This window comes from Vulpes vulpes, chromosome 2 (genome assembly GCF_048418805.1).
Source record: "Vulpes vulpes isolate BD-2025 chromosome 2, VulVul3, whole genome shotgun sequence".
In the NCBI taxonomy this organism is placed as follows: domain Eukaryota; kingdom Metazoa; phylum Chordata; class Mammalia; order Carnivora; family Canidae; genus Vulpes; species Vulpes vulpes.
This window is the reverse complement of record NC_132781.1, coordinates 106,277,947-106,299,742: the sequence shown is the minus strand read 5'-3', so window position 1 is coordinate 106,299,742 and position 21,796 is coordinate 106,277,947. Positions and strand designations below refer to the sequence as shown.

Genomic DNA, 21,796 nt, shown 5'->3' with positions numbered 1-21,796 from the left:
ATGTTTACGGAAACTTATGAGGCAAGAGTCTGAGTGGAACGTGAGGGACCAGGCCGAGTGCGGAGGGGAGAGGGGAGAGGCCTGATGCCCAGACATCCCTGCACAGAGGAGTCCCCAGGGTGCCCCCAAGGGGCCCCCAAGGTCCCTACTGAACCACAGCTGTTGAGCTGCTAGGAATTAACACCAGCAGTGAGCCTGCAGAATCCTATTGTTAAGCTGCGCCAAAATTTTCCATTTCAATAAGATTTAACAGGGCAAATTTCCTGTATCTTTGAAATGAATCAGATGTGAGACTGCTATAAATTTATGCACAGGAAAAACAATTCTATGAAGCTCAGGACCAAGAGAGGTTCTGAGACTCTGTCTTTTATATATATTTTTAATACAATAATGTTTCAAGAGGGAGAAACTGGATTTTTTTAATAGAAAGAGGAATGAAACTCTAAAGTTGTTTCTACTGAAAGCCAATGTCACTACCCAATATTTATATTTTAAGAAGAAAAACAGGACTTTTGTGTACATTGCTAATCTGCGGTATAAAACAAATTATGTAAGTTAAGTTTCTTTTGTGTTTTTTGTTTGTTTGTTGCTAACCCAGCTGTTTTTGTTGGAGGAGGGGGGAGGCAGAAAAGCTTACTTAATTTGGGTACCGGCTGTGTGTCCCAAAACTGGTATCTGTGTTTGGCAGCCTCATCAATGTTCCTGGCAGGGCCCTGGCATGCGGACAACAGCTCCATTGCTCTCTGGATATCCTGCAACTTCTGCATTGGAATGGTGGGATTCTACAACAGCAAAGACACACAGACACAAAAATGAGGAAGCTGCCACCACTCCCAAACCTGGGGCAGATACACGTGCATCCACCTTGGAGACTACAACACTGAAACACCAACAATCTTCCTCTAAGCCTGGTCAGGACCTCGGGCTCAAGGATGCTAACATAGTAAAACAGAAGCAAACACAGTATGTTAAAGGTAACAACGACTCAGTGGTTTTAATGAGGCTTTGATATAGGTTTTGAGCAATCTGAAGCAAAGCCAACCACCCGGGGCTGCAGGGTCCCACCCATCTGCAGAGGGTCCTCTCCCGCACTAGCCGAGCAACAGAGAGGACTGACATGCATGCATGCATTACTACCAGGTGGCAGCCAGTCAGGCACACCTTTGGTTTCATTGTTGAGATTAATGCCCTGTAGTAGCAATGTGAGGACAGAGGAAAGAACGAGCTAGAATGGAAATAAGGCAGACGAAGGAAATTTTAGTTCATTAAAAAGAAGAAAGAAAAGAAAAGAAAGAAAAGAAAAAAGAAAAGAAAAGGAAAGGAAAAAAGAAAGAAATGTGAATGAGTGCTGAGCTGGGAAGGAAGTTAATCAAGAAAGAAAATCTCTAAGTATGCCTTCCTCCTGGACCACACCCTGCCTCTCCCAGCCCAGATGCTTCTCCAGAGACAAATCTTCCAACTAGAACAAGCAGTTTCTTCCGTTGAGTTTAGATTTTTTGGCAACCACAGCCTGTTTTCCCCACCCTGGGTGTTGGAAACTAACTTTTTTAAGTAAAACATATTCTCAGTCTGGAAAACTGATGATACCTTTCAATTCTCAAGTTCCTTCCTCCAAGCCAATATCCCTCTTATCTCTGCAGATTCTTCAGCTTTTTTTCTTTTTCTTTCTTTCTTTTTTTTTTGGAAAGTCCCTCAAATGGAAAGTGGGACTACGATACTTGAACCGAGAGAGTAGCACTCAGGGCCGGATTGGAAAATCACAGAGTGTTTTCAGTACACGAAATTATTATTTTAGTATTTTGATGCCACGCAAAGAATGCTCTCCACTGAAGTTCAGAGGTGGTTAACAAGAACTTCAGAGCCCCCCCCGTTTTCCTGCATGTCAACATCCCACAGCTACCAAGGAAAGGTATCACTGACCCTGCGGTTTATTGACAGTAGTTCTGGACTTCTGTTCAACCTTGAATCTGATGTCTGTGGTCTGGAGTCTATCCTTTAACTTGGGAAACTTTACCCATTTGACACAGTACAAAACAGGGCTTATTTCATACAGACCGCCCTGTGTTTGCTCTATCGTTGGGTTTGCTTAGGATCCTTGCCACTAAAATGATTCAAGGATACAAAATGCTGGAGTCTAATCAGAGATGTGTTCATTGTCTTACTGTCTCCATTTATGAGTCTAACAGCATCACCCAGGAGGGTCACAATTTTCTAAGACATTTCTCTTGTATTTCCATAGAGGTCTAAGTCATAGAGGTATGGTTTCAGCTACATATACTGACATAACAAAATACTTTCGCTGTTCCCATTTATTGTATTTTTAGATTTCTCTTGCTCTGGTCTCCTCTGAACCTCCAACATAAGAGTTACTGAATACCAGCAAAATAAAATTTATATCCATCTGAACCCTTAACAAGGCAATGCATTAGAAGACCTACAATGTAAAAGGGAACTCTGAATATAGTGTATTTCAGTTAGTAACACTTGAACATGCACCCATTTATCTTTAAAAAGACAAATCTGAACCTACAATGCTTGCACTGAATTTGTTATGGGACAAACAGCATGTTTTCCTTCCTAATGCTGGAGTTAAATTCTTGATCACAAATATACTAAACTCAAGCTATTCTGCGACTAGCATGAATCGGCATCTTTATTCCAAAGGAGCCAACTTTATTCCAAAGGATATCCCAACTCCATGAGTGGTTTCAGAGTGGTTTCAACTCTACCTAATTAGCCTCACCAGACTGACAAGCAGTCTTTACATAAAATGACCATTCATGATAGATTTGTATCTGAACGCTCACTATTTTAAGTGCTTTCTTGAAGTGGATACAAGTAAGCACAGTTTTCAAATCCATGGTGACAAAGCAGCAAAGGAAAATTCAGCTACGATACGTTCTCAAACCTATCCATTCACCTTCCACAGCAGCACCGCCTGGGGAGAAATGAATTAGTGTTAGGGAAGGTGAGAAGTGTATCAACCCCATGTTAGCTTCCCGCCACTGAATCCCTACATCAGGCACACCTCTTTCCCTCAGTGGAATACTAAACTCCAATTGTACTCTTTACCCTTTATTAACTTTTATATTTAATATCTTGGAAAATGTCCAAGTCCTCCGCCACTAAGAAGTCTAAAAAATCCAGACAAGTATTATCGGACTCCGGTAGTTGAGTGCAGAACAGAGTGTCTTCTAAACACAAACCACTGTGATCTACAGTGTTATCTAGAGCAAGCATCTAGGGAAGGGAAAGAAGCTCCAGTTTTAAAAAATGCAACGGAGGGGCGCCAGGGAGGCTCAGTCGGTTAAGTGTCTGCCTTTGGCTCAGGTCACGATCCTGGGGTCCTGGGATCGAGTCCTGCATTGGGCTCCCTGCTCAGTGGATACCTGCTTCTCCCTCTGCCTCCTCCCCTTTGCGATTTTCATGCTCTGTCTCTCTCCCTCTCTCAAATAAATAAATGAATAAATAAATAATGCACCAGAGAAAGGCCTACATTAAAACAATTCTGATTTACTGTCAATTAAAAAAGAAAATTTCTCTACCATAGAACGCTAGCAGTTCCTCCTGCCTTGGCTGGCTCTAGTTTCTTGTAAGTACCCAGAAGTAAGGGAAGGGCTCAAAAATCACTGGGGGTGCAGAGTGGGGTACAAGCTGATGGTGATGGTGGAAGCAATAAGGAGGGTCAGAACTACAGAGAAGTGACCCTGCACTTCCCTGATGAAGCGATGCTGAGAAATGGGAAAAATGTCTTGCAAGGTGATGGGTTGCCTTATATGGGTGAGCTTGGGAAACAGGTCTGGTGGATAGCGTATTTGTTACCTGAGAGATGAGCTGAAAACCGAGAGGGGAATACCCCGTTTTCTTCTCACTCCCACACAGGTAGTCAGGGAAAATTGGGCAAAGTTAAGTCTCCTCTCAGTGACTCCTGGTCCTTACGTGTAAAACAGTAACAACAGCAAAAACCGCCTGCAAGACTCGCTTCGCGCGAGGCGGTGTACGCTGAGCGTAAGAAACAAATATTTCAACCCCAGGAAACTTGCATAATGGTAACCGCTGCCATAGGTACAAGGGCTTTAGAATAGAAAGATCGTTCAACAGAAAGGATCTAAGTGTCACCTCCCTGTCGCGGATGAGGGCGGCACCCACACAGCTCAGGGGCTGCGGGGCCGTGATGGAGCCCCCGCTCCCCAGGCCACTCTTCGGCCCTCCGGCCACACCACCACCTCCAGGACAAGGGCCGTGGGGCTGCAACCAGCAAAATCATCTGTGCTTCCTTTCAACACACTTCTGATTCTGCCCTTTCACCCTCTGAGTTTCCTGCCTCCAGAGGGCTCAAGTGGCCTCCTGCGGCCGGCACTCAAGGCCTGTGTTCCCAGCCAGGGTGGCCAGGGCACCTGCCATCGGGCCCCCCGGAGCCCCTGCAGGTTCGGTCCTGGCTGGGGATGTCTCCGGGGGAGGGGGGGCTGTCGGGAGCCACTTCCCACCCTGGGCAATGGAATTTAAGAATGGCCACTGAGGATTCAAAGTCGGAAGACTTACCCGTGGCTGCTCCCGCTGAAATCTGCTGCCAGATGGTGTTGTGCTATTCAGATAATTAGACAGACACCCAGAAAAATTAAAATGTGAATATCTTCTGAACTAAAAGTAATTACATATTAAGTGTAACTTCAAAAAAAAACAACAAAACAAAACACGACAAGACACACCTAACAAACTCACGCTGAGACTTAACTTCTAGCACTACAATCTACATGCTAATTTGCTCTGAGCAAAAGGAAAACTGCAGCCCGCAGCCACACACACACACACACACACACACACACACACACACTAACACAGTCTGTACCTCTTGGTCATTTAGGTACCCACACCAGCGCCAGGAAGGCTGTGAAGCCTCCGGTGACGACTGTCATCTAGCGCGCACTCAGGGCACAACCCTAACGCCCCTCTGGTCCCGCAGGGCGCGGGGTGGCACAGTCCGCCTCTCACGTGCCTGAAACACCGCAGGGGGTAAAATAAAACTGGGGTCTCACTTTTGAAGGCTGCTGGATTTTGATCTCCTGGGAATCAGAAGCCGAGTCGGACTTGGTGCCTCCGGAGTTTGGTTTCTCCTTTTTTCTCTTCTGTTTCTTCTTTTTCTTCTTGGCACCCAAATCCCCTCCAGGACTTCTGTTAGGAGAGTCACAGAGGATCAAACAAGAACAAAAAATCATTATATAAAATTAGTCATTGAGAAGAACGTGAATTATACCCAGGAGGGGGGGGGGGGGAACAAAACAAAACTGTGTTAGGATGCCTGATATTGTGATTTCTAAGAAGCATACATATTTGATCATTCAGATGACCCTCATACATATTTCCTAAGCGACAAGAGCTTAAAAATGTCTTATGTTAATGATGTGACTTTTGGAAAGTGCCTATGGATGGGAGCTGGTTGCTTGTGGTGCCAGCCCTGTGATCAGAGGGTTGGAAATTCCAGTCCCGGCCCCCAACATCCAGGGAGGAGAGGGGGGCAGCAGGATGGCTGATGGTTTAATGAGTCCTGCCTACAGAACGCAGCCTCTATAAAACCCCAAAAAGACAGGGTTCAGGGAGCTTCTGGGTTAGTGAAGCCGTAGAGATTCGGGGGGAGTGGTGCGCCCAGAGAGCATGGAGACTCTGCGCCCTTTCCCCAGTGCATCTCTTCCACGTGGCCGGTCCTGAGACCTCTCCTTTTAGGATAAACCTGTCATCTAGTAAATAAAATGTTTCTATCCCTTCTGTGAGCTGTTCCAGCAAATTAGTGGAATCTGAGCAAGGGGTCTTGGGAACCTCTGATTTATAGCCAGTCGGTCAGAAGTGCAGGGGACTGATTGGGTTTGAGGCTGGCATCTGAAGTGGGGGGCAGTGTGGGGTGTGCACAATCCTGTAGGACTGAACCCCTACCTCAAGGAATCTGATGCTACCTCCAGGATGGAGTTAAATGAGAATTCTGCTAGTGTCATGTAGGAAGCCCCCCCGCTCCACGTGCACATGATGGGATCAGATCCAGAAACTCAAAACAGGATGTAAGGTGGGAAATGAAAGTCAGATGAGAGTTACCAGGACAAGGAAGTAGGAAGAATTATTAGTCTCCACTCAGCCATACTGCAGCTGCTTACATATCATCCGAGCAGGGAAACTGTAGCTAGAAACCATATTTTATAATGGAAGTCAAAGAGCTTTCACACTTAACCACAGTGCCGCTAACCTACTTTCCAGTCAGCCTTCTAAGGGAGAGCTACGTGTTGTGAAAAACTCCATTATAAACATCTCTTGGGTGCAACAAACCACTCATCTCAACATCACAGAACCGAAGAAACCGCTTCTCCGTAGAAGGGGAAATTTTCCTTGGTAAAGAATTTAGCAAGAGGAATTAATAGTAAGAAATTCCACGTGAAGAAAATGTCCATTGGTAAAACATTTCTGTCTGGAACTCTTGTCCTCTTATGACTGTCACCTCCTGAAACAGCGGAAGAGACACGAGGAGATGTACCGTTTTCAGTTACTTGAGTCTAGGCTACCACAGGGCTCCCAGCAGGTAAGGTGAGGTTCCGAGCTGGTTACGGCACTACGGCCTGTCTGGAGGGTGAAGTGATGGAAACGATCAGTTCCATTCTGTTGTCCTCAAATGGCTGTATCTGCTGCTACCTACTTTCCCTCTTGACTTTTTTACCTAATTTTCAAATATATCTGCATCATACAAGACACACAAGATATGTATTAATAGCCTTGTGACATTTGTCCCTCAAAGGCAACCAATGGGTTTTCTGGTACATATTCTTCCAAAACTGTCTTTCTTCTCTTAGCACGCCTTCATTTTCACTGTAAGTTTTAAACAAAAACGGAATCTTAAACATACCATTCGCCAACTTGTTTTTTTTTTCACCTTCCACTTAACAATGCGTCTTAAGACTTCTTCCCATGTCAGGATATATTGAGCTACCTCATTTCTTCTTAGCAGCTAGAGTGCATTCCATTGTGTAAATATAGCATATTTAACCATTCCTATATTAAAAACTGCTGCGGCAGGGGCGCCCAGGTGGCTTAGTTGGTGAAGCATCTGTCTTTGGCTCCGGTCATGATCCCGGGGCTCTGGGATCGAGCCCCACATCAGGCTCCCAGCTCAGCTGGGAGTCTGCTTCTCCCTCTCCCTCTGCAGCTCCCCCACTTGTGCTCGCTCTCATGCTCTCTCCCTCTCAAATAAAGAAATGAAACCTTTTTTTTTTAATGCTGAAAAAAAAAAAGTACAGTACTTATATCTTTAAGCATTCATGCCAGTATGTCCAAAGGTGGAAATGCTAGGTCAAAGGGCACCCATGTTTTTACTTTTAGTAGATAATTTAAAAAAAAAAAAAAAAAGTAGATAATTAAGATTGTTTTACTAAATACTGTGCCAGTATCCACTCTAGCAACAGTATGTCAGTTTCTGGTTCTGCATGTAAGCAGCTTAGAAATCACCACTCCATCTTAACTGAAAAATCAACAATTCCTCTTGGATCCATGAGAAAGGCAAGGACACAGGACAAACTAAGATTGGACAGACAGGTGAATACAGGGCATTGCTGCTTCCCGGAGCAAAGTCTCAGGAATGCAGAGTGGAACTCAGGTAAGAAAACCAGAGGTGGGGGCGCCTGGGTGGCTCAGTCGCTTAAGCATCTGCCTTTGGCTCAGGTCATGGTCTCAGGGTCCTGGGGTTGAGTCCTGCGTCGTTGGGCTCACTGCTCTGCGGGGGCGTGTGTGTGTGTGTGGGGTGTCTTGCCTCTCCCTCTCTCTCAAATAAATAAAATGTTAAACAAACAAACAAAATCAGAGGTGTAACTGCCCAACTGCTGGGGCCTGCATGTGGACCAGAGACCCAGTCACAGGGATCTCCCACACTTTCATGAGTTTTACCTCTAGGAGCTCTCAGGTTCTGAGAGCAAACATCAGACAACAATCCCCCCCATGCTTCTGGCAGTGGGAGGGAAAGAGGGGAAGACAGTGGGCTGGGTTTGATATTTTCCTATGTCACTTAGTCTCTGGTTGACTAGTTTCTTCTGGGGGCCAGGCCTTGTTGAGAACACAGTGCTCCCACTGTAGCGTCCTGTGTCACACAAGAGGGTAGGAGAAGATTCAGGAAAACACCAACGAGTTCACAGCCCAGAGGCACAGACTCACTAGGAGCTGGGAGGGGCCCAAAGGCAGGACTGTGGAATCCCCTGGCCCTCACCTCACCTCCATGCTACTGCAGGCCCCCCAGAGCAGTTCTGCTCACCTGGTAGCTGACATCTGGCTACCCAGAAAAAATTACAAGGCATACTGAGAGGCCAAAAACACACTTGGGAAAAAAAAAAAAAAAAAAAAGACCAAGCACAGGAGTCAGACAGGGCAGGGATACTGGAATTCTCAGACCAGGAATTCAAAACAGCTATGATTAATATGTGGAAGTGTCAAAGGAACAAAGGAGACAGCATGCAAGGGTCAACAACATTAACAAAGAGATAAAAACCTGAGAAAGAACCAGAAAGAAATGATAGAAATAAAAGGCACAGTAAGAGAAATGAAGAGTGCCTTTGATGGGCTTATTAGGGGACTGGGCATGACTGAGGAAAGAATCTCTGAACTCGAAGATACAGCAATAGAAACCTTAACAGGGGGTGCCTGGGTGGCTCAGTGGTTGAGCATCCACCCACGGCTCAGGGTGTGACCCTGGGGTCCTGGGATTGGAGTCCCACATCAGGCTCCCTGAAGGGAGCCTGCTTTTCCCCCTCTGCCTGTGTCTCTGCCTCTCTCTATGTGTCTTTCATGAATGAATAAATACAATCTTCAAAAAAAAACCCAAAACAAAACAATACAGAAAAAAAGCTCAACGGAAATTTCCAAAAGCAGGGCACCTGGGGGGCTCGGTTGGTGAAGCACCCATCTCTTGATTTTGGCTCAGGTGACGATCTCAGGGTCATAGGATAGCACCCCATGCTGGGCTTCCCCTACCCCCACTCTCACAGGCAAGTATGCACTCTATCTAAAAAACAAACAAAAACAGGAACAAAAAAAAGGAACCTCAAGAAGTGAAAAGCCATGAGAACAAAGCCTGATGAAGTAGAAAAGAATATCCAAAGGCTGTGGGATAACTAACTACAAAAGGTGTGACACATGCGTGATGGGAATACCAGAAACAGAAGGAAGAAAGAAGGAACATAAAAAAAAATATCTGGAAGAGTCACGACTGAGAATTTCCCCCAATTAATGTCAGACACCAAACCACAGATCCAGGAAGCTCAGAAGACACTGGACAGGATATGTGCCAAAACACACTAGCTTCGGCATTGGCACATCCTTTTCAAACTACAGAAAATCAGAGATTTGAAAAAGAAAAAAATCCTGAAAGCCAGAGGCAAAATACACCTTTTTTCCTATCAAGGAACAAAGAACAGTAAATAAATGGGAATGTAATTTCCCAACTTCTCTGCCAATACTGAAATATTAACACTCTTATTCACCTTTGACAGTCTTTAAAAAAAAAAAAAAAGATTTTATTTGAGAAAGAGAGAAAGAGAAGAGCAGGAGCAGGGGAAGGGGCGAGGGAGAGTGAGAAGCACACTCCCCTCTGAGCAGGGAGCCTGACCCAGGGCTCCATCCCAGGACCCTGAGATCATGACCTAAGCCTAAGGCAGATGCTTAACTGACTGAGCTCTTTGACAGTCTTGTAAGTAGAAAAGTCTCGTTGCAGATTTAACTTTTCGTTTTTGTTTTTTTTTTAATTTTTATTTATTTATGATAGTCACACACAGAGAGAGAGAGAGGCAGAGACAAGGCAGAGAGAGAAGCAGGCTCCATGCACCGGGAGCCCGATGTGGGATTCGATCCCGGGACTCCAGGATCGCGCCCTGGGCCAAAGGCAGGTGCCAAACCGCTGCGCCACCCAGGGATCCCCTGATTTAACTTTTCTGTACTTAATCAGGAGTGAGGCTATAAATCTTCCCATATGTTTACTAACTACTTATATTTTTCCATGGATTGCTCATTCATATCCTTTTTCTATTACTCATCTCTTAAAAAATTTGATTTGTCAGTGGCCTTTATAAAAGCATGGATGGAACCTACCAGTTGTGAAGTATTTTTACTTTGTGTGCTTTCATTCAATCCTTGCAACAGCCCTATGAGATACAACTTTATGTCTGTACCACATTGCCTAGACTGCTGTGTATTATTTAGATTGCAAATACTTACCTGGTTTATTTTTGTTTGTTTTTAAATGTTTTATTTATTTATTCATGAGAGACAGAAAGAGACAGAGACACAGACAGAGGGAGAAGCAGGCTCCCTGCGGGGAGCCCAATGTGAGACTCAATCCCAGGATCACCTCCTGAGCCGAAGACAGATGCACAACCAGTGAGCCACCCAGGCATCCCTACCTGGTTTATTTTTTTATGGTATCTTTTCCTATATAAACATTTAAAATTTTGGTGGAGTCTAATATTTTAAAAAACTTTCCCTTGTAGTTTCTGAGCTTTTAACTATTGCTTAGAAAGACCTTCCCTATTATTGCAAAACTACATAAATATCCTTCTATGTGTCTCCTCTACTAACTTTGTGACTACTGGAAAATCATATTTAGCTTTTAATTCATTTGGGGTAAAAGGTATACAATGCCAAGTGCCATATCTCTACTTTTCAAAAATACATAGTAAATACAAGAAGTAACATAACTTGTTATAACTGGGGTCACACTGCACTGCGCAGAGACTGCTAAGCAAATATTGTAAGAGAGGCAGATCTGCCTACTTACTGGATGCCATCACATAGTGAGGTTCTCTTTTTACCAGATGCCGTTCCAGGTGCAAGCAGTTTTGAAACATGTCTGAAAATTCACTGATCCTTCTCTCAGCAAGAGGTGGGGTCTATTCCTCTCCCCTTCAATCTGGGCAGGCTTGTCACCTGTTCTTTATGCAGCAGAAGCGACGCCATGTGATTCTGGAGGCTGGGTCACAAAAGGCCATGCAGTGTCCACCCGGCTCCCTCAGGATGCTCATTCTAGGGGCAGCCTGGAGCCATGGAAGAGGTCTGAGTACTGAGACCACCGGGCCAGCAGACAGTGCACAGAACTCCAGGCAGCAGCGGCACCAACCAGGGCTGCGGGAGGGAGCCTGGTTGGACAATCAGCTCTGAGGATCCATGCCTGCACCAGCGTGAGAGGTGCCAAGGGAGAAATTGCCTTTCCACCTTGGAGAATCTCAAGCATGACAGACTGACTGCTGTTTTATGTCACCAGCTCTGTGGTGACTGTGTCACAGAGCAATACTAACAGGATCAGAAATTTGGTGCCTGAAAGTGGAGGACCACTCTAATAAAACCCTAAAACGCAAGGCAACAGCTCCAAGGAGGCCAGGTGAAAAGGAAGGAGAGGAGACTTACTGGTGAGGACTCTAAAAAAATAAACACAGTGTTTTGTGTAATGGTTACTTCAGTGAGTGCTTCATTTTCAAACAGAAACCTGAATCAGGAAAGGAGACCCTCATTACATACTAGAGGAGCAACATTTAGAAAGCTGCTGCCAGTGATAATGGAGAAAACCAGAAAATGTACCTAATGAGCTGAGGATGACCTAACTAGATTTCTGGGCAGAGATTGAAGGTGCCAGCTCTGCTTGGCTGTCTATAATGAGACCAGAGGGGGATCAACTCAAGAATAAACTAGTTAGTTTCTGAGTGGAAGTCAGAGAACATATACACTCAGCCAGTACTTTGCAGGATAAAAAATAAGTGCTTCTCATACCCAGCATCTCCAGAAGGGAAAGGAGATATTTGCCTCCTTGACATATTGACCTATTAAGAAATGGCCTCAAGGGCACCTGGGTGGCTCAGTGGGTTGAGAGTCTAACTCTTGATGTCAGCTTGGGCTCAGGTCATGATCCTGTGGGTTGTGGGATCGAGCCCTCATTGGGCTCCATGCTCAGTGGGGTTGGGGAGTCTGCTTGAGATTCTCTCTCTCTCCCCCTCTCCAACTCCCCCTTGCTTACTCATTCTTTCTAAATTATTAAATAAATAAATCTTTTAAAAAATGGCTTCAGAACAGAAAATCAATGAGAGGGTGGAGCCATAGGACCCTCTGTTAGGACCTTAGAAGATTGAAGGTGGTGCCTCTGGACCATTCCAAATGGACAAAAGGCTTGATGGGCCTTGTCTATCCTCTGTAAATATTAGAGCTTCCAAGAATCTTTGAAACACAACATTCTCACCAGGTGCCCCTTAGAAAGAAAGGTTTATCTGAAAGGGATTTTAGGGTAGTTTTGTTTACCAGAGCAGATTGTAAATGGAAATGCAGGAAAGCATTTCTAACAGCATTACACCAGCTTGAAAGAGAGTTGAACAAAGTCAACAGAAAGAAGCCTTTGGACCTTCAGTCTTTTCCAGGCAAGAAACAGAAGAAGGTTACTCCCGGAGATGCTAAGTCAGTTTTCTTTTGGAAGGATGCCTGGAAGGCCAGGGCCCAGAGCCCAGAGCCCAAAGGACAGAGCCCAGAGTCACGGAGGACAGCTCCCAGAGTAGGGCTGAACTCGAATCCAGGAGCAGCCAACAGGTTCTTGCTTGGATTTCAGAACTGCTATGGGCCAGTGGCTGTGGTTTGCTTTCTATCCCCCCACCCCACGCCCAGGCTCTCCTACATCTGTCCACCATTTCACAAAGGGTGTGTGGGAAGCGGACAAGGTACCTGCTCCATGTATGGTATTCAGATCAACCCCCAGAGCCCTCAGCCATACTTAGACTTAGTTTACATGAGATTGCAGACTTCAAGCCTGAGCCTAATATATAAACCAAAACACGACATGACTTTGGGAGAGAGTCTTAGGGACAAGGAGAGCAATTCTGTATGCAGGGAAAGTAAGATGCATTTTGTTTGTTTTAAGAGAGAGAATGAGGGGATCCCTGGGTGGCGCAGCGGTTTGGCGCCTGCCTTTGGCCCAGGGCGCGATCCTGGAGACCCGGGATCGAATCCCACATCGGGCTCCCGGTGCATGGAGCCTGCTTCTCCCTCTGCCTGTGTCTCTGCCTCTCTCTCTCTCTCTCTCTCTCTCTCTCTCTGTGACTATCATAAATAAATAAAAAAATAAAAATAAAAAAAAATAAAAAAAAAAATTAAGAGAGCCCGTGCCAGAGTGGCAGAGGGAGAGGGAGAAAGAGAGTCTTAAGTAGGCTCTATGCTCAGTGCAGGGCTTGATCCCAGGACCCTGAGATCACAACCTGAGCTGAAATCAAGAGTTGGATGCCTAACTGGCTGAGCCACCCAGGGGCCCCAAGATGTGTTTTTGATAAGACAGATATGAGGAATGGGAATACATTTTTGTTGAAGGAAGAGCTAATAATTTTGTCCTAAAATGAGACTGATTATTTAAAGAAGGAAAACTTAAGACAAAATGTGAATGTAAAAACAAAGTGGTAGAGGTTTATGAAGGGAGTTTTTGAAAAAGAATTTTACGTATGGTCAGGACTCAGACTGGAATGAATTAATTTTTTTAATTTTTCTTTTTTTAAGGATATTTATTTATTTATTTATTTATTCATGAGAGACACAGAGAGAGGCAGAGACAGGGAGACACAGGAGGCAAAGCCATAGGCAGAGGGAGAAGCAGGCTCCCTGTGGGAAACCTGATGTGGGACTCGATCCCAGAACTCCAGGATCATGCCCTGAGCTGAAGGCAGATGCGCTCAACCACTGAGCCACCCAAGCATCCCTGGAATGAATGAATTTTAGAAGTACACCTATATAAGATTGAAATTTGGCTCATCTTTCTGGTAAAAACACAAAGTCTTCTTGAATTGTTGGTTTGCTCTTGATAAGAAACTGTAAATGAAGCTTGTTTTCCTTTATCTGCCCAGAAAACTAAAGTCTCTATGCTTTGTCTTTAGCAGGTCTTTGGTTAGTTAAGAAAACTGAAACTTCTCAATATTAAAGAACCTAAGTTTTGCCAACAACTACGTACTCTTCTGTAGAATCTACTACTGCCACTTTGGTTAAGTAGATAATTAAATATTAAGTTTTAAAATGATCTACAATCCCATTTGTATATGTGCTTTAAAACCTTCTGAGGTTTTTTTTTTTTAAGATTTTATTTATTAATTCATGAGACACACACACACACACACAGAGGCAGAGACACAGGCGGAGGGAGAAGCAGGCTCCATGCTGGGAGCCTGAGTGGGACTTGATCCCGGGTCTCCAGGATCAGGCCCTGGGCCAAAGGTGGCCAAAGGCGGTGCTAAACTGCTGAGACACCCGGGCTGCCCTGAGGGTTTTTTTAAAATCAGAGTTCCCAAATATTCAAATCTAGATGAAGTCTTCTTGACTAATTAGGCTTGTTTATTTGGTATGATCAGTTACTTGGGGAACACCGTCAAACAAATAATGATAAACTTCTTGTATTATGTTGTATGGCAAAATGCTATCACTGTTCTAGTAAATAGATGAAATCTCTCAAGTTTTAGTATGTCTTGGTATAAGGTCATCACTTGACATTCTGATTAACTGAAATGTGTGTCACAAAATAATTGGATTTCCTTGTTAACTGCATTATAATAAACTCTCACCAGATCTTTAAACATGGCCATTTTTGAGTCATTGATGATTACCCATGCTGGTGATCTTACATAATGTGTTTCATCTTAAGGAGAGTCACTGAATAGACTTTTGACAAATACAGGTTTCCAACATCTTTAAAATCATAAAATTAAACTGGGTAAGAATTTCTGGAACTAGGGATGCCAGGGTGGCTCAGTGGTTGAACATCTGCCTTTGGCTCAGGGCATGATCCCGGGGTCCTAGGAATGAGTCCCACACTGGGCTCCTTGTAGGAAGCCTGCTTCTCCCTCTGCCTGTGTCTCTGCCTCTTTGTGTGTCTCTCATGAATAAATAAATAAAATCTTAAAAAAAAAAAAAGAATTTCTGGAACTAAAAGAAAAGCTGCATTCAAACAGAACAGGAATTAGTAACATGAGATTGAATGAATTGAGGAAGACAATTACAGTTCTTGTGACTCTTGTTTGAAGCACTGCTGGTTCTCTAATGTTTGCTCTTCCAGATTTAAGGAAATAGTTTCTCTTAGGAAACTATGACTTACATAAATATGATAAAATATTCCTTTGTGAACAAATTAAAACCTGTATCTTTTCTCCCTTTCCAAACCTTCTAGAAATCAAAAACTCTCAGTAAGTTCTCTTTCTTTTGTGGCGATTATAATCATTTGCAGAGGTTCAATAGCAATCTGTTCTTGTAACAGGACACCACTGGAAACACAAGGTATGTTACCAAGGTGTTGACAGAAGTGTCATACTAGAGAGACAGGCACAGACTCCGAGGTGACTAGACAGCTTTAAGGGACCTTTAGTGAGGTTGACTTGATGGAGCCAATGAGCCCCTTGGAAATGCTGGCCTGTTACCCTGCTGACAGGTCCCAGCAGCCTCACCAGGTGAGTAAAGAATGTCACTTCCTGGCAGGTACAGGAAATTTCAGGATATTTTGGGGACCTGAAGAAGAGGAATTCGCCCAAACCCATAGGCACTCTGGGCAACTCTGACAGCAAGTATGTGGCTTGGTTTCTGGCCTTAAGAGGATATTAAAAGTTCAATCTGAAACACCTTATAAAAAGTTCCAGCAAAGCAGATTTTTAAGAACTTGTACAGCCAGTGAATATTCTTACTGTGCGTATATAAATAATGAGGCCAAGTTTGTTAAAACTCAACTTGTCTTACAAACAAATTAGTCTTTCATTTGGCTACCTCTGATGGAAATGAGGGTGATCTGAGGGAGAAAAACTATATTTCAATAACAGACCTTTGGAGATGTTAAATTCTACCTCTGATTGTCTTTAAATGTTTGTTGTTTGCCTAAGCTGGACAGCTTAAAGTATAAACTTCAGAGAAACCACCACAACAGCTCATGTGTGGACATTCTTCTTGCCTGTTACCCTATGGGAATAATAACAGGACCCATGGGCATATGATTATTTTAATAGCTGGACAATAGGATGGACTCCCTAACAGTTGTATTACTCAGCTGACACCCTGGCTGATTCTATGTAGCTGGGACGGCAAAATTGCTCCTCAACAGCCGGAGCAGACCACAGTCCATGGGTTAACTATGGACAGTGGAGACTGTGGACAGCCCACGTTCCTCATGAATGAACTGGACGATGCACTTGGGGATGCCCACATCTCCCAGGAGGAGCTGTCTCCCACTTGCCAGTGCTTCCTTGTAATTAGGACATTGTTAAAGCTAGACATCAGGCAAAGTGGTTTCCTGATAGATTTCTCCCTTAGTCATATTTGTCGCAGGAGCTGCCCCTTATCAATGCAAAATGACAAATAGAGGCTTTAGCTAAGCACGCGGTGGCCATCTTTAATTAAACCTGGCATGGAGTCACCCTCCTACATAAGGAAACCACATGCATTTGAAAAGTAGTCCTTCAAAACTGGATGGCCCTTGATATTTTGACTGCAGCCCAAAGTGGAACCCATGCTCTCATTAAAACAGAATGTTGTGTCTATATTCCAAATTACTCAAAAAATGTAACCAGAGCCACAGAAGATTTAAACAAACACATCACTGCTATAAATGCTCTAGCTCTAGATCCTTTTAGCAGGATCTAAATTTGACTCCTTCCAAATGGAAATACGCCCTGCTAAGCATTGCTCCATTTCTTGTTCTTTTTGGTGGTTGTTTGACTTTTTGTGTTTGTCAGATGGGAGCCTGTGCTATTCACACAAGCCTGGAGAGGCCTTTACTGTGTAGATTTCGGGAGGAACCAGAGACACGAAGACCTGCTGCCCTGTCAGTCTTCCCTGCGTCATCCCTGGTCAGCAGGAAGTAGCCACAGAAGAAATGGCCGCTGTCCCTTCTCCTTCCAGAGAAGTGGAATGACATTTTCACGGGGGGACAGGACGCCAATCACCTCCATTTTGACTTCAGTATATAGTTTCTAACTGATCAGGTTCTTCTTTCCAGCTTATCTCTTAACTTGGGCAAAAGACATCCTCAAGCACTAGGGACCACCCAGACCCCCAGGGCAATGACCGACTTGACCTTCACTGCCCCCCTGCAGGTACCACCAACCTTTGTCCCACATCTTCCTTACATAAACCTGCGAGTGTTTTCAGCCCTTAAGAGACAGTCTTTTTGAGACACTAGCCCACTGGGGGCTCCTGGTAAAGTCCTTTCTTGTTTACCACCATTCATCTCTCTACCTTCGGTTTTTTGTCAGCGGTGAGTGGCTGACCCTGGTCTGTTTGGGTCAACCAGAGCGAGGTGCTCCTGCACCCCCGCACCCTAGTTATAATTCCCTTCCCCTGAACATATGGACTTACAGTCTTGTGATTCACTTATAACCCATAATTACAACAAATGTGTCCATATGTGACTTCCAAGTCTAGTAAGAAAAGCAAGCAGCCCCCATCCACTTCTTGTGGAACATTCTCTCCATCAGATGACCCTGAGCCCCGCCCTGCTGGTGAGGTCCCAGGGAGGCACACTGAAGGAGAAACAAGCTGACTCCTACTAACAGCTGGCCACATGAGTGAGCCACCTTGGGCGTCTGTTCAGTCTAGGGGAGCCTTTGGCTTCCTGCAGTCCCAGCTGAAATCTGAATGGGAACCCCATGAGACACACATCCCCCACCCCCCTCACCGGGAGAACCTCTCTAACTGGGCCCTTTCCAAATTACTAACCCACAGATTCTGTGAGCCTAATAAAATGGTTGTCGTTTGTTACAGAGTAACAGTTACTGGAACATAAAGATATAACAAAGTCTTGCTTTATGAGGCATATATTCCTAATGCAATTTAGATAATACACAAATGGAAGACCCATGGGAAATTAAATGAGACAGGTCTGTAAGTGTGTAGCCTGGCGGCTTGTACAAAGAAAGCCAGTCAATAAACACTAGGCACTGTTATTATATAGTTAAGCATGCTGTTCCCCTGCCCAGACACCCTTCCCTCCTTCAATGCCCAGCAAATTGCTTGTCATTCAAGATTCAGGCCAAGAATCACCTCTTCTGAGGTGCTCCTCCCCTAATCTGGATCAGGTGCCCCTAACTCAGAGACAGCCCCCCCCCCCCGCCCCTGTCATCTGAGCGTTGTTCTATTCAGCACACTCTAACCTGGGGTTCTTATCTGCTGTTCCCCTACGGTGTAAGCTTGAGTAACAGAACGTCTCTCATTTCATTATAAAATGTATGAAATAGAAAAAAATATATCATTCTCTGTTCATCAGAAAGACCAAACCTTGATTAGAAGTTTGGAATTGTCAGCCCCAACCCCTCATTTTCGAGAGTGGGGAGGAGGCTGGAGATGGAGTTAACCACCGACCATGGGTACTCATGAAGCCTTCATAAAAAGCCCAAACGTCCAGGGTTCAGAGAGCTTCCAGGTGGGGGGTACACAGAGGTGCTGGGGGGCCCACCTGGAGAGGGCGGGCATGGAGTTTCCACGCCTCTTCCCATATACCTTGCTCTAGGCCTCTCTTCCATCTGAATGTGCATCCGTAGTCTTCACCACATTTTTAAAAATAATAAACTGGTAAACACTAAGCCATCTGTTTTCCTGAGCTTTGGGAATTCAAATTAATTGAACCTGAGGAGGCGGTCATGGTAACCTCCCAACTTCTAGCCAGTTGGTCAGACATAGGGGTGACCACATGGGCCTGGGACTGGCATCCCAGGCAGCAGGAGGGCAGCCACGTGGGACTACCTCCAGGAAGACAGTACGGGAGCTGCATCAATGTGCAGGGCACCCAGCTGGTATGGCAACACTGCCTGGTGGGGAAGCCCCTACACCTGTGTCATGGTGACGTGGCAGCAATGTGAAGGTCAAGGAGAAACACAGTGGGAAAGCTGGCTTTTTCCTACTCAGATGTGTGCTAAACAGTATTCCTGCTCACCAATATTTCTGAATCTCCTCTCCTGTGGGCACTAGAAAGTATGATGCATATACATCCCCACCTGCTTGGAAGTGAGGCGCGGGCAGGCAGTTTGCTTAGCTGGTGGGAAATGAGGACAGGTAACAGGTGCCACTCCCAGGTGAAAATTGGGAGCGCCATTATACTTTCTTCTCTGCTGACCAGCCAAGCCCTGCAGCTCTGAATCAAGAAGATGGCCATTACATGGGGATGGAGCCTCCTGCCTCGCAAGGTCCCCAAGTACCTCTGGAGGCCCTTGCCTGCACACACACATACACACACACAGAATGCACGGGAGACAAATCTTTGGTGACTTACACAACAGAATTGCAAGGCTTGGGCACCTGGGTGGCTCAGTGGTTGAGCATCTATCTGCCTTTGCCTCAGGTCATGATCCTGGGGTTCTGGGATCGAGTCCTGTATCAGGCTTCCTGTAGGGAGCCTGCTTCTCCCTCTGCCTGTGTGTCTCTGCCTCTGTCTCTCATGAATAAATAAATAAAATCTTAAAAAAATAAAAGAATTGCGAGGTTTTTTGTTTGTTTTAAGCACAGGATGACTTAAAGTCTACTAACTGATACGAAGCATTAGCCTATCACCTAGCAGGTAGGTCATAAAGGGACTCCTCTTTCCATCAGTTACTATGTACTAAAATCATAAACTTTTCTATTTTAAAATGGATAATTCATTCCTCTGTGAAGTCAGAATATGAAAGGTATCTTCCATAGTGAGAAAAACTGTTGAAGAACAGCCCTCGAGATACAGATTCATAGTTCCCTATTCCTAAAGTAGAAAGTAGTGTGTACATTTTTGGAGATGCATGAAGACCCTGCCAAATGGTACCCTAGTGCTCTAAAAACAGTAATGCATTTCCACCCCAAAATGAGTGGTTTATTTTCATCAAATCTGAGTAGGATCAAATTTGTACTATTGTGATGTTTACACTTAAAATCATCTGGTGGCTAAAGGCAACCATAAATATCTGACTAGCAACTGGGCTTAAACAAACACATCAGAACCACATAGCGGAGCTGGAAATCTGCCGTGGATAAGTATGGTGCTGTGAATTCTCTGATTTGGGAGTCTGGGTATTTCAGGCTTTCCGCCCTCAATGCTCCCATGGCTGGCGCCTGGTACGGTATTGAACTTGCTGAACTGTGGCTGTGTGGTTTATGTCTGTGCTGTATCAGTGACGGGGGTGGGCTGGGGGCGGAGTACAGATGAAAGCTATTCACATTTGCATCCCCCAACATCTGTAATGCTTTAATGACTGACACTAGTAAATTTTTATGACAAATGCTTGTTGAATGAATGAGTGAATTCTGGCTCTTGAGAGGACTCCAATCGCCTACTACCAGGTGGTAAAATACCTCTGAAAGCTACAATTCTCCCTACCTGCAGGGTAAACTTACTATATATTACATCTTTTTTATGTATCTACTATGTGCCCAATAGTGTGCTGGGTGCAGGGTAGGGGAATGGGACAGAGTAACTAAAGTTACCACTAAAGCCATCAAGGACATACCCTTGGCTTCAGAATCCAGGGAATTATCTCTGTCCTGCTCAATTCTTTTACTGCTGCTGGTTATGGCTTTTCTAGAAACCATTGGGAACCCAGGACCTCACAGCTCTTCCGTCCAATACACCTAGTGTAAAATATCTCCAAATTTCCTAAACAATACACCTAGTGCAAAATATCTCCAAATTTCCAAAATGCTTTCATTCAGAGGGATACAAATTGAGAAGTTATGACTGGCATGGATGCCTACCCAAAGAACAGAAATGAAGAATCAGGACCAATGAAGAATCCAGAAATTTTGGTCCTATGTATATCAATCAATTTTTTTTTTCCAAAAAAAGAGAAATAGGGATCCCTGGGTGGCGCAACGGTTTGGCGCCTGCCTTTGGCCCAGGGCGCGATCCTGGAGATCCGGGATCGAATCCCACGTCGGGCTCCCAGTGCATGGAGCCTGCTTCTCCCTCTGCCTGTGTTTCTGCCTCTCTCTCTCTAAGTGTGACTATCATAAATAAAAAAAAATAAAAAATAAAAAATAAATTTATAAAAGAAAAAAAGATAAATGAAACCAACTCATGGAAACTGGAATTGATACAGAGACAATAAATAAATAAAAAAATCCCAGATCATTTCACCAAAATTTCCTTAAATATGTTTAGCACCGATTCTGTAACTTCTAGGACACTGGTACAATGGAAGTTTTCTGTTAAGTTGTATTTGGGGTCTGGTATTACACACCACAACTTCCCTCCCCCACCCCAACACTATCTTGTTAAAATGATACTATCTTATATTGGTATAATGGAGAAACTGCACTCATTTTTGTTAACTCTAGTGCACCAAGGTTTTTCTGGGTTTTTCCCCCCTTTCTCTCATGGGCACTAAATGAGCCATTCCCTCCTCCACACTGCCAGACATGTCTGATAGTAGTAACGCAGTGAAAAGAAGCAGAAATCCCCCACCCTCTGAATGAAGGTGAACCACTACTCCATTTTCGAGAAGCCTCCAGCAGACTCCAACTTGGAAATGAGAACTGACAGGCAGACCACTTCACACTTGCTGGGATAACTGTAATAACAAAAGGTAATACCAAGCGTTGGCGAGCATGTAGAGAAATCAGACCCCTCACACAGTGTTGGCAGAAATGAAAAATGGTGCAGGTGCTTTGGAAGACAGGCTAACCACAGAGTTATCACATCACTAGCAATTCCACTCTGAGGTATGTGCCCAAGAGAAGTGAACACATCCATCCACCTAGAAACCTGTACACAAAAGTTCATAGAAGCATCATTTACAACAGCCAAAAAGCAAAAGCTACCCAAATGCCCACC

General features: G+C 44.5%; 1 protein-coding gene across 8 annotated transcripts in view; it reads right to left on the bottom strand.

The window, feature by feature from the left end:
* NMT2 (N-myristoyltransferase 2) overlaps nt 1-21,796 on the bottom strand; it is a 71,460-nt gene that overhangs the window by 28,056 nt on the left and 21,608 nt on the right. For 3 of the 8 annotated variants that reach the window (XM_026016126.2, XM_072749450.1, XM_072749449.1), the window contains exons 2-4: nt 5,037-5,172; nt 4,543-4,585; nt 638-782 (exon numbers count right to left, since the gene is read on the bottom strand). In XM_026016126.2, the coding sequence (XP_025871911.2) occupies nt 638-782; nt 4,543-4,585; nt 5,037-5,172 (324 nt within the window). The remainder of the gene's footprint in view (nt 1-637; nt 783-4,542; nt 4,586-5,036; nt 5,173-21,796) is intronic. The other 5 variants (XM_026016120.2, XM_072749447.1, XM_072749451.1 and 2 more) reach the window with 2 other exon arrangements.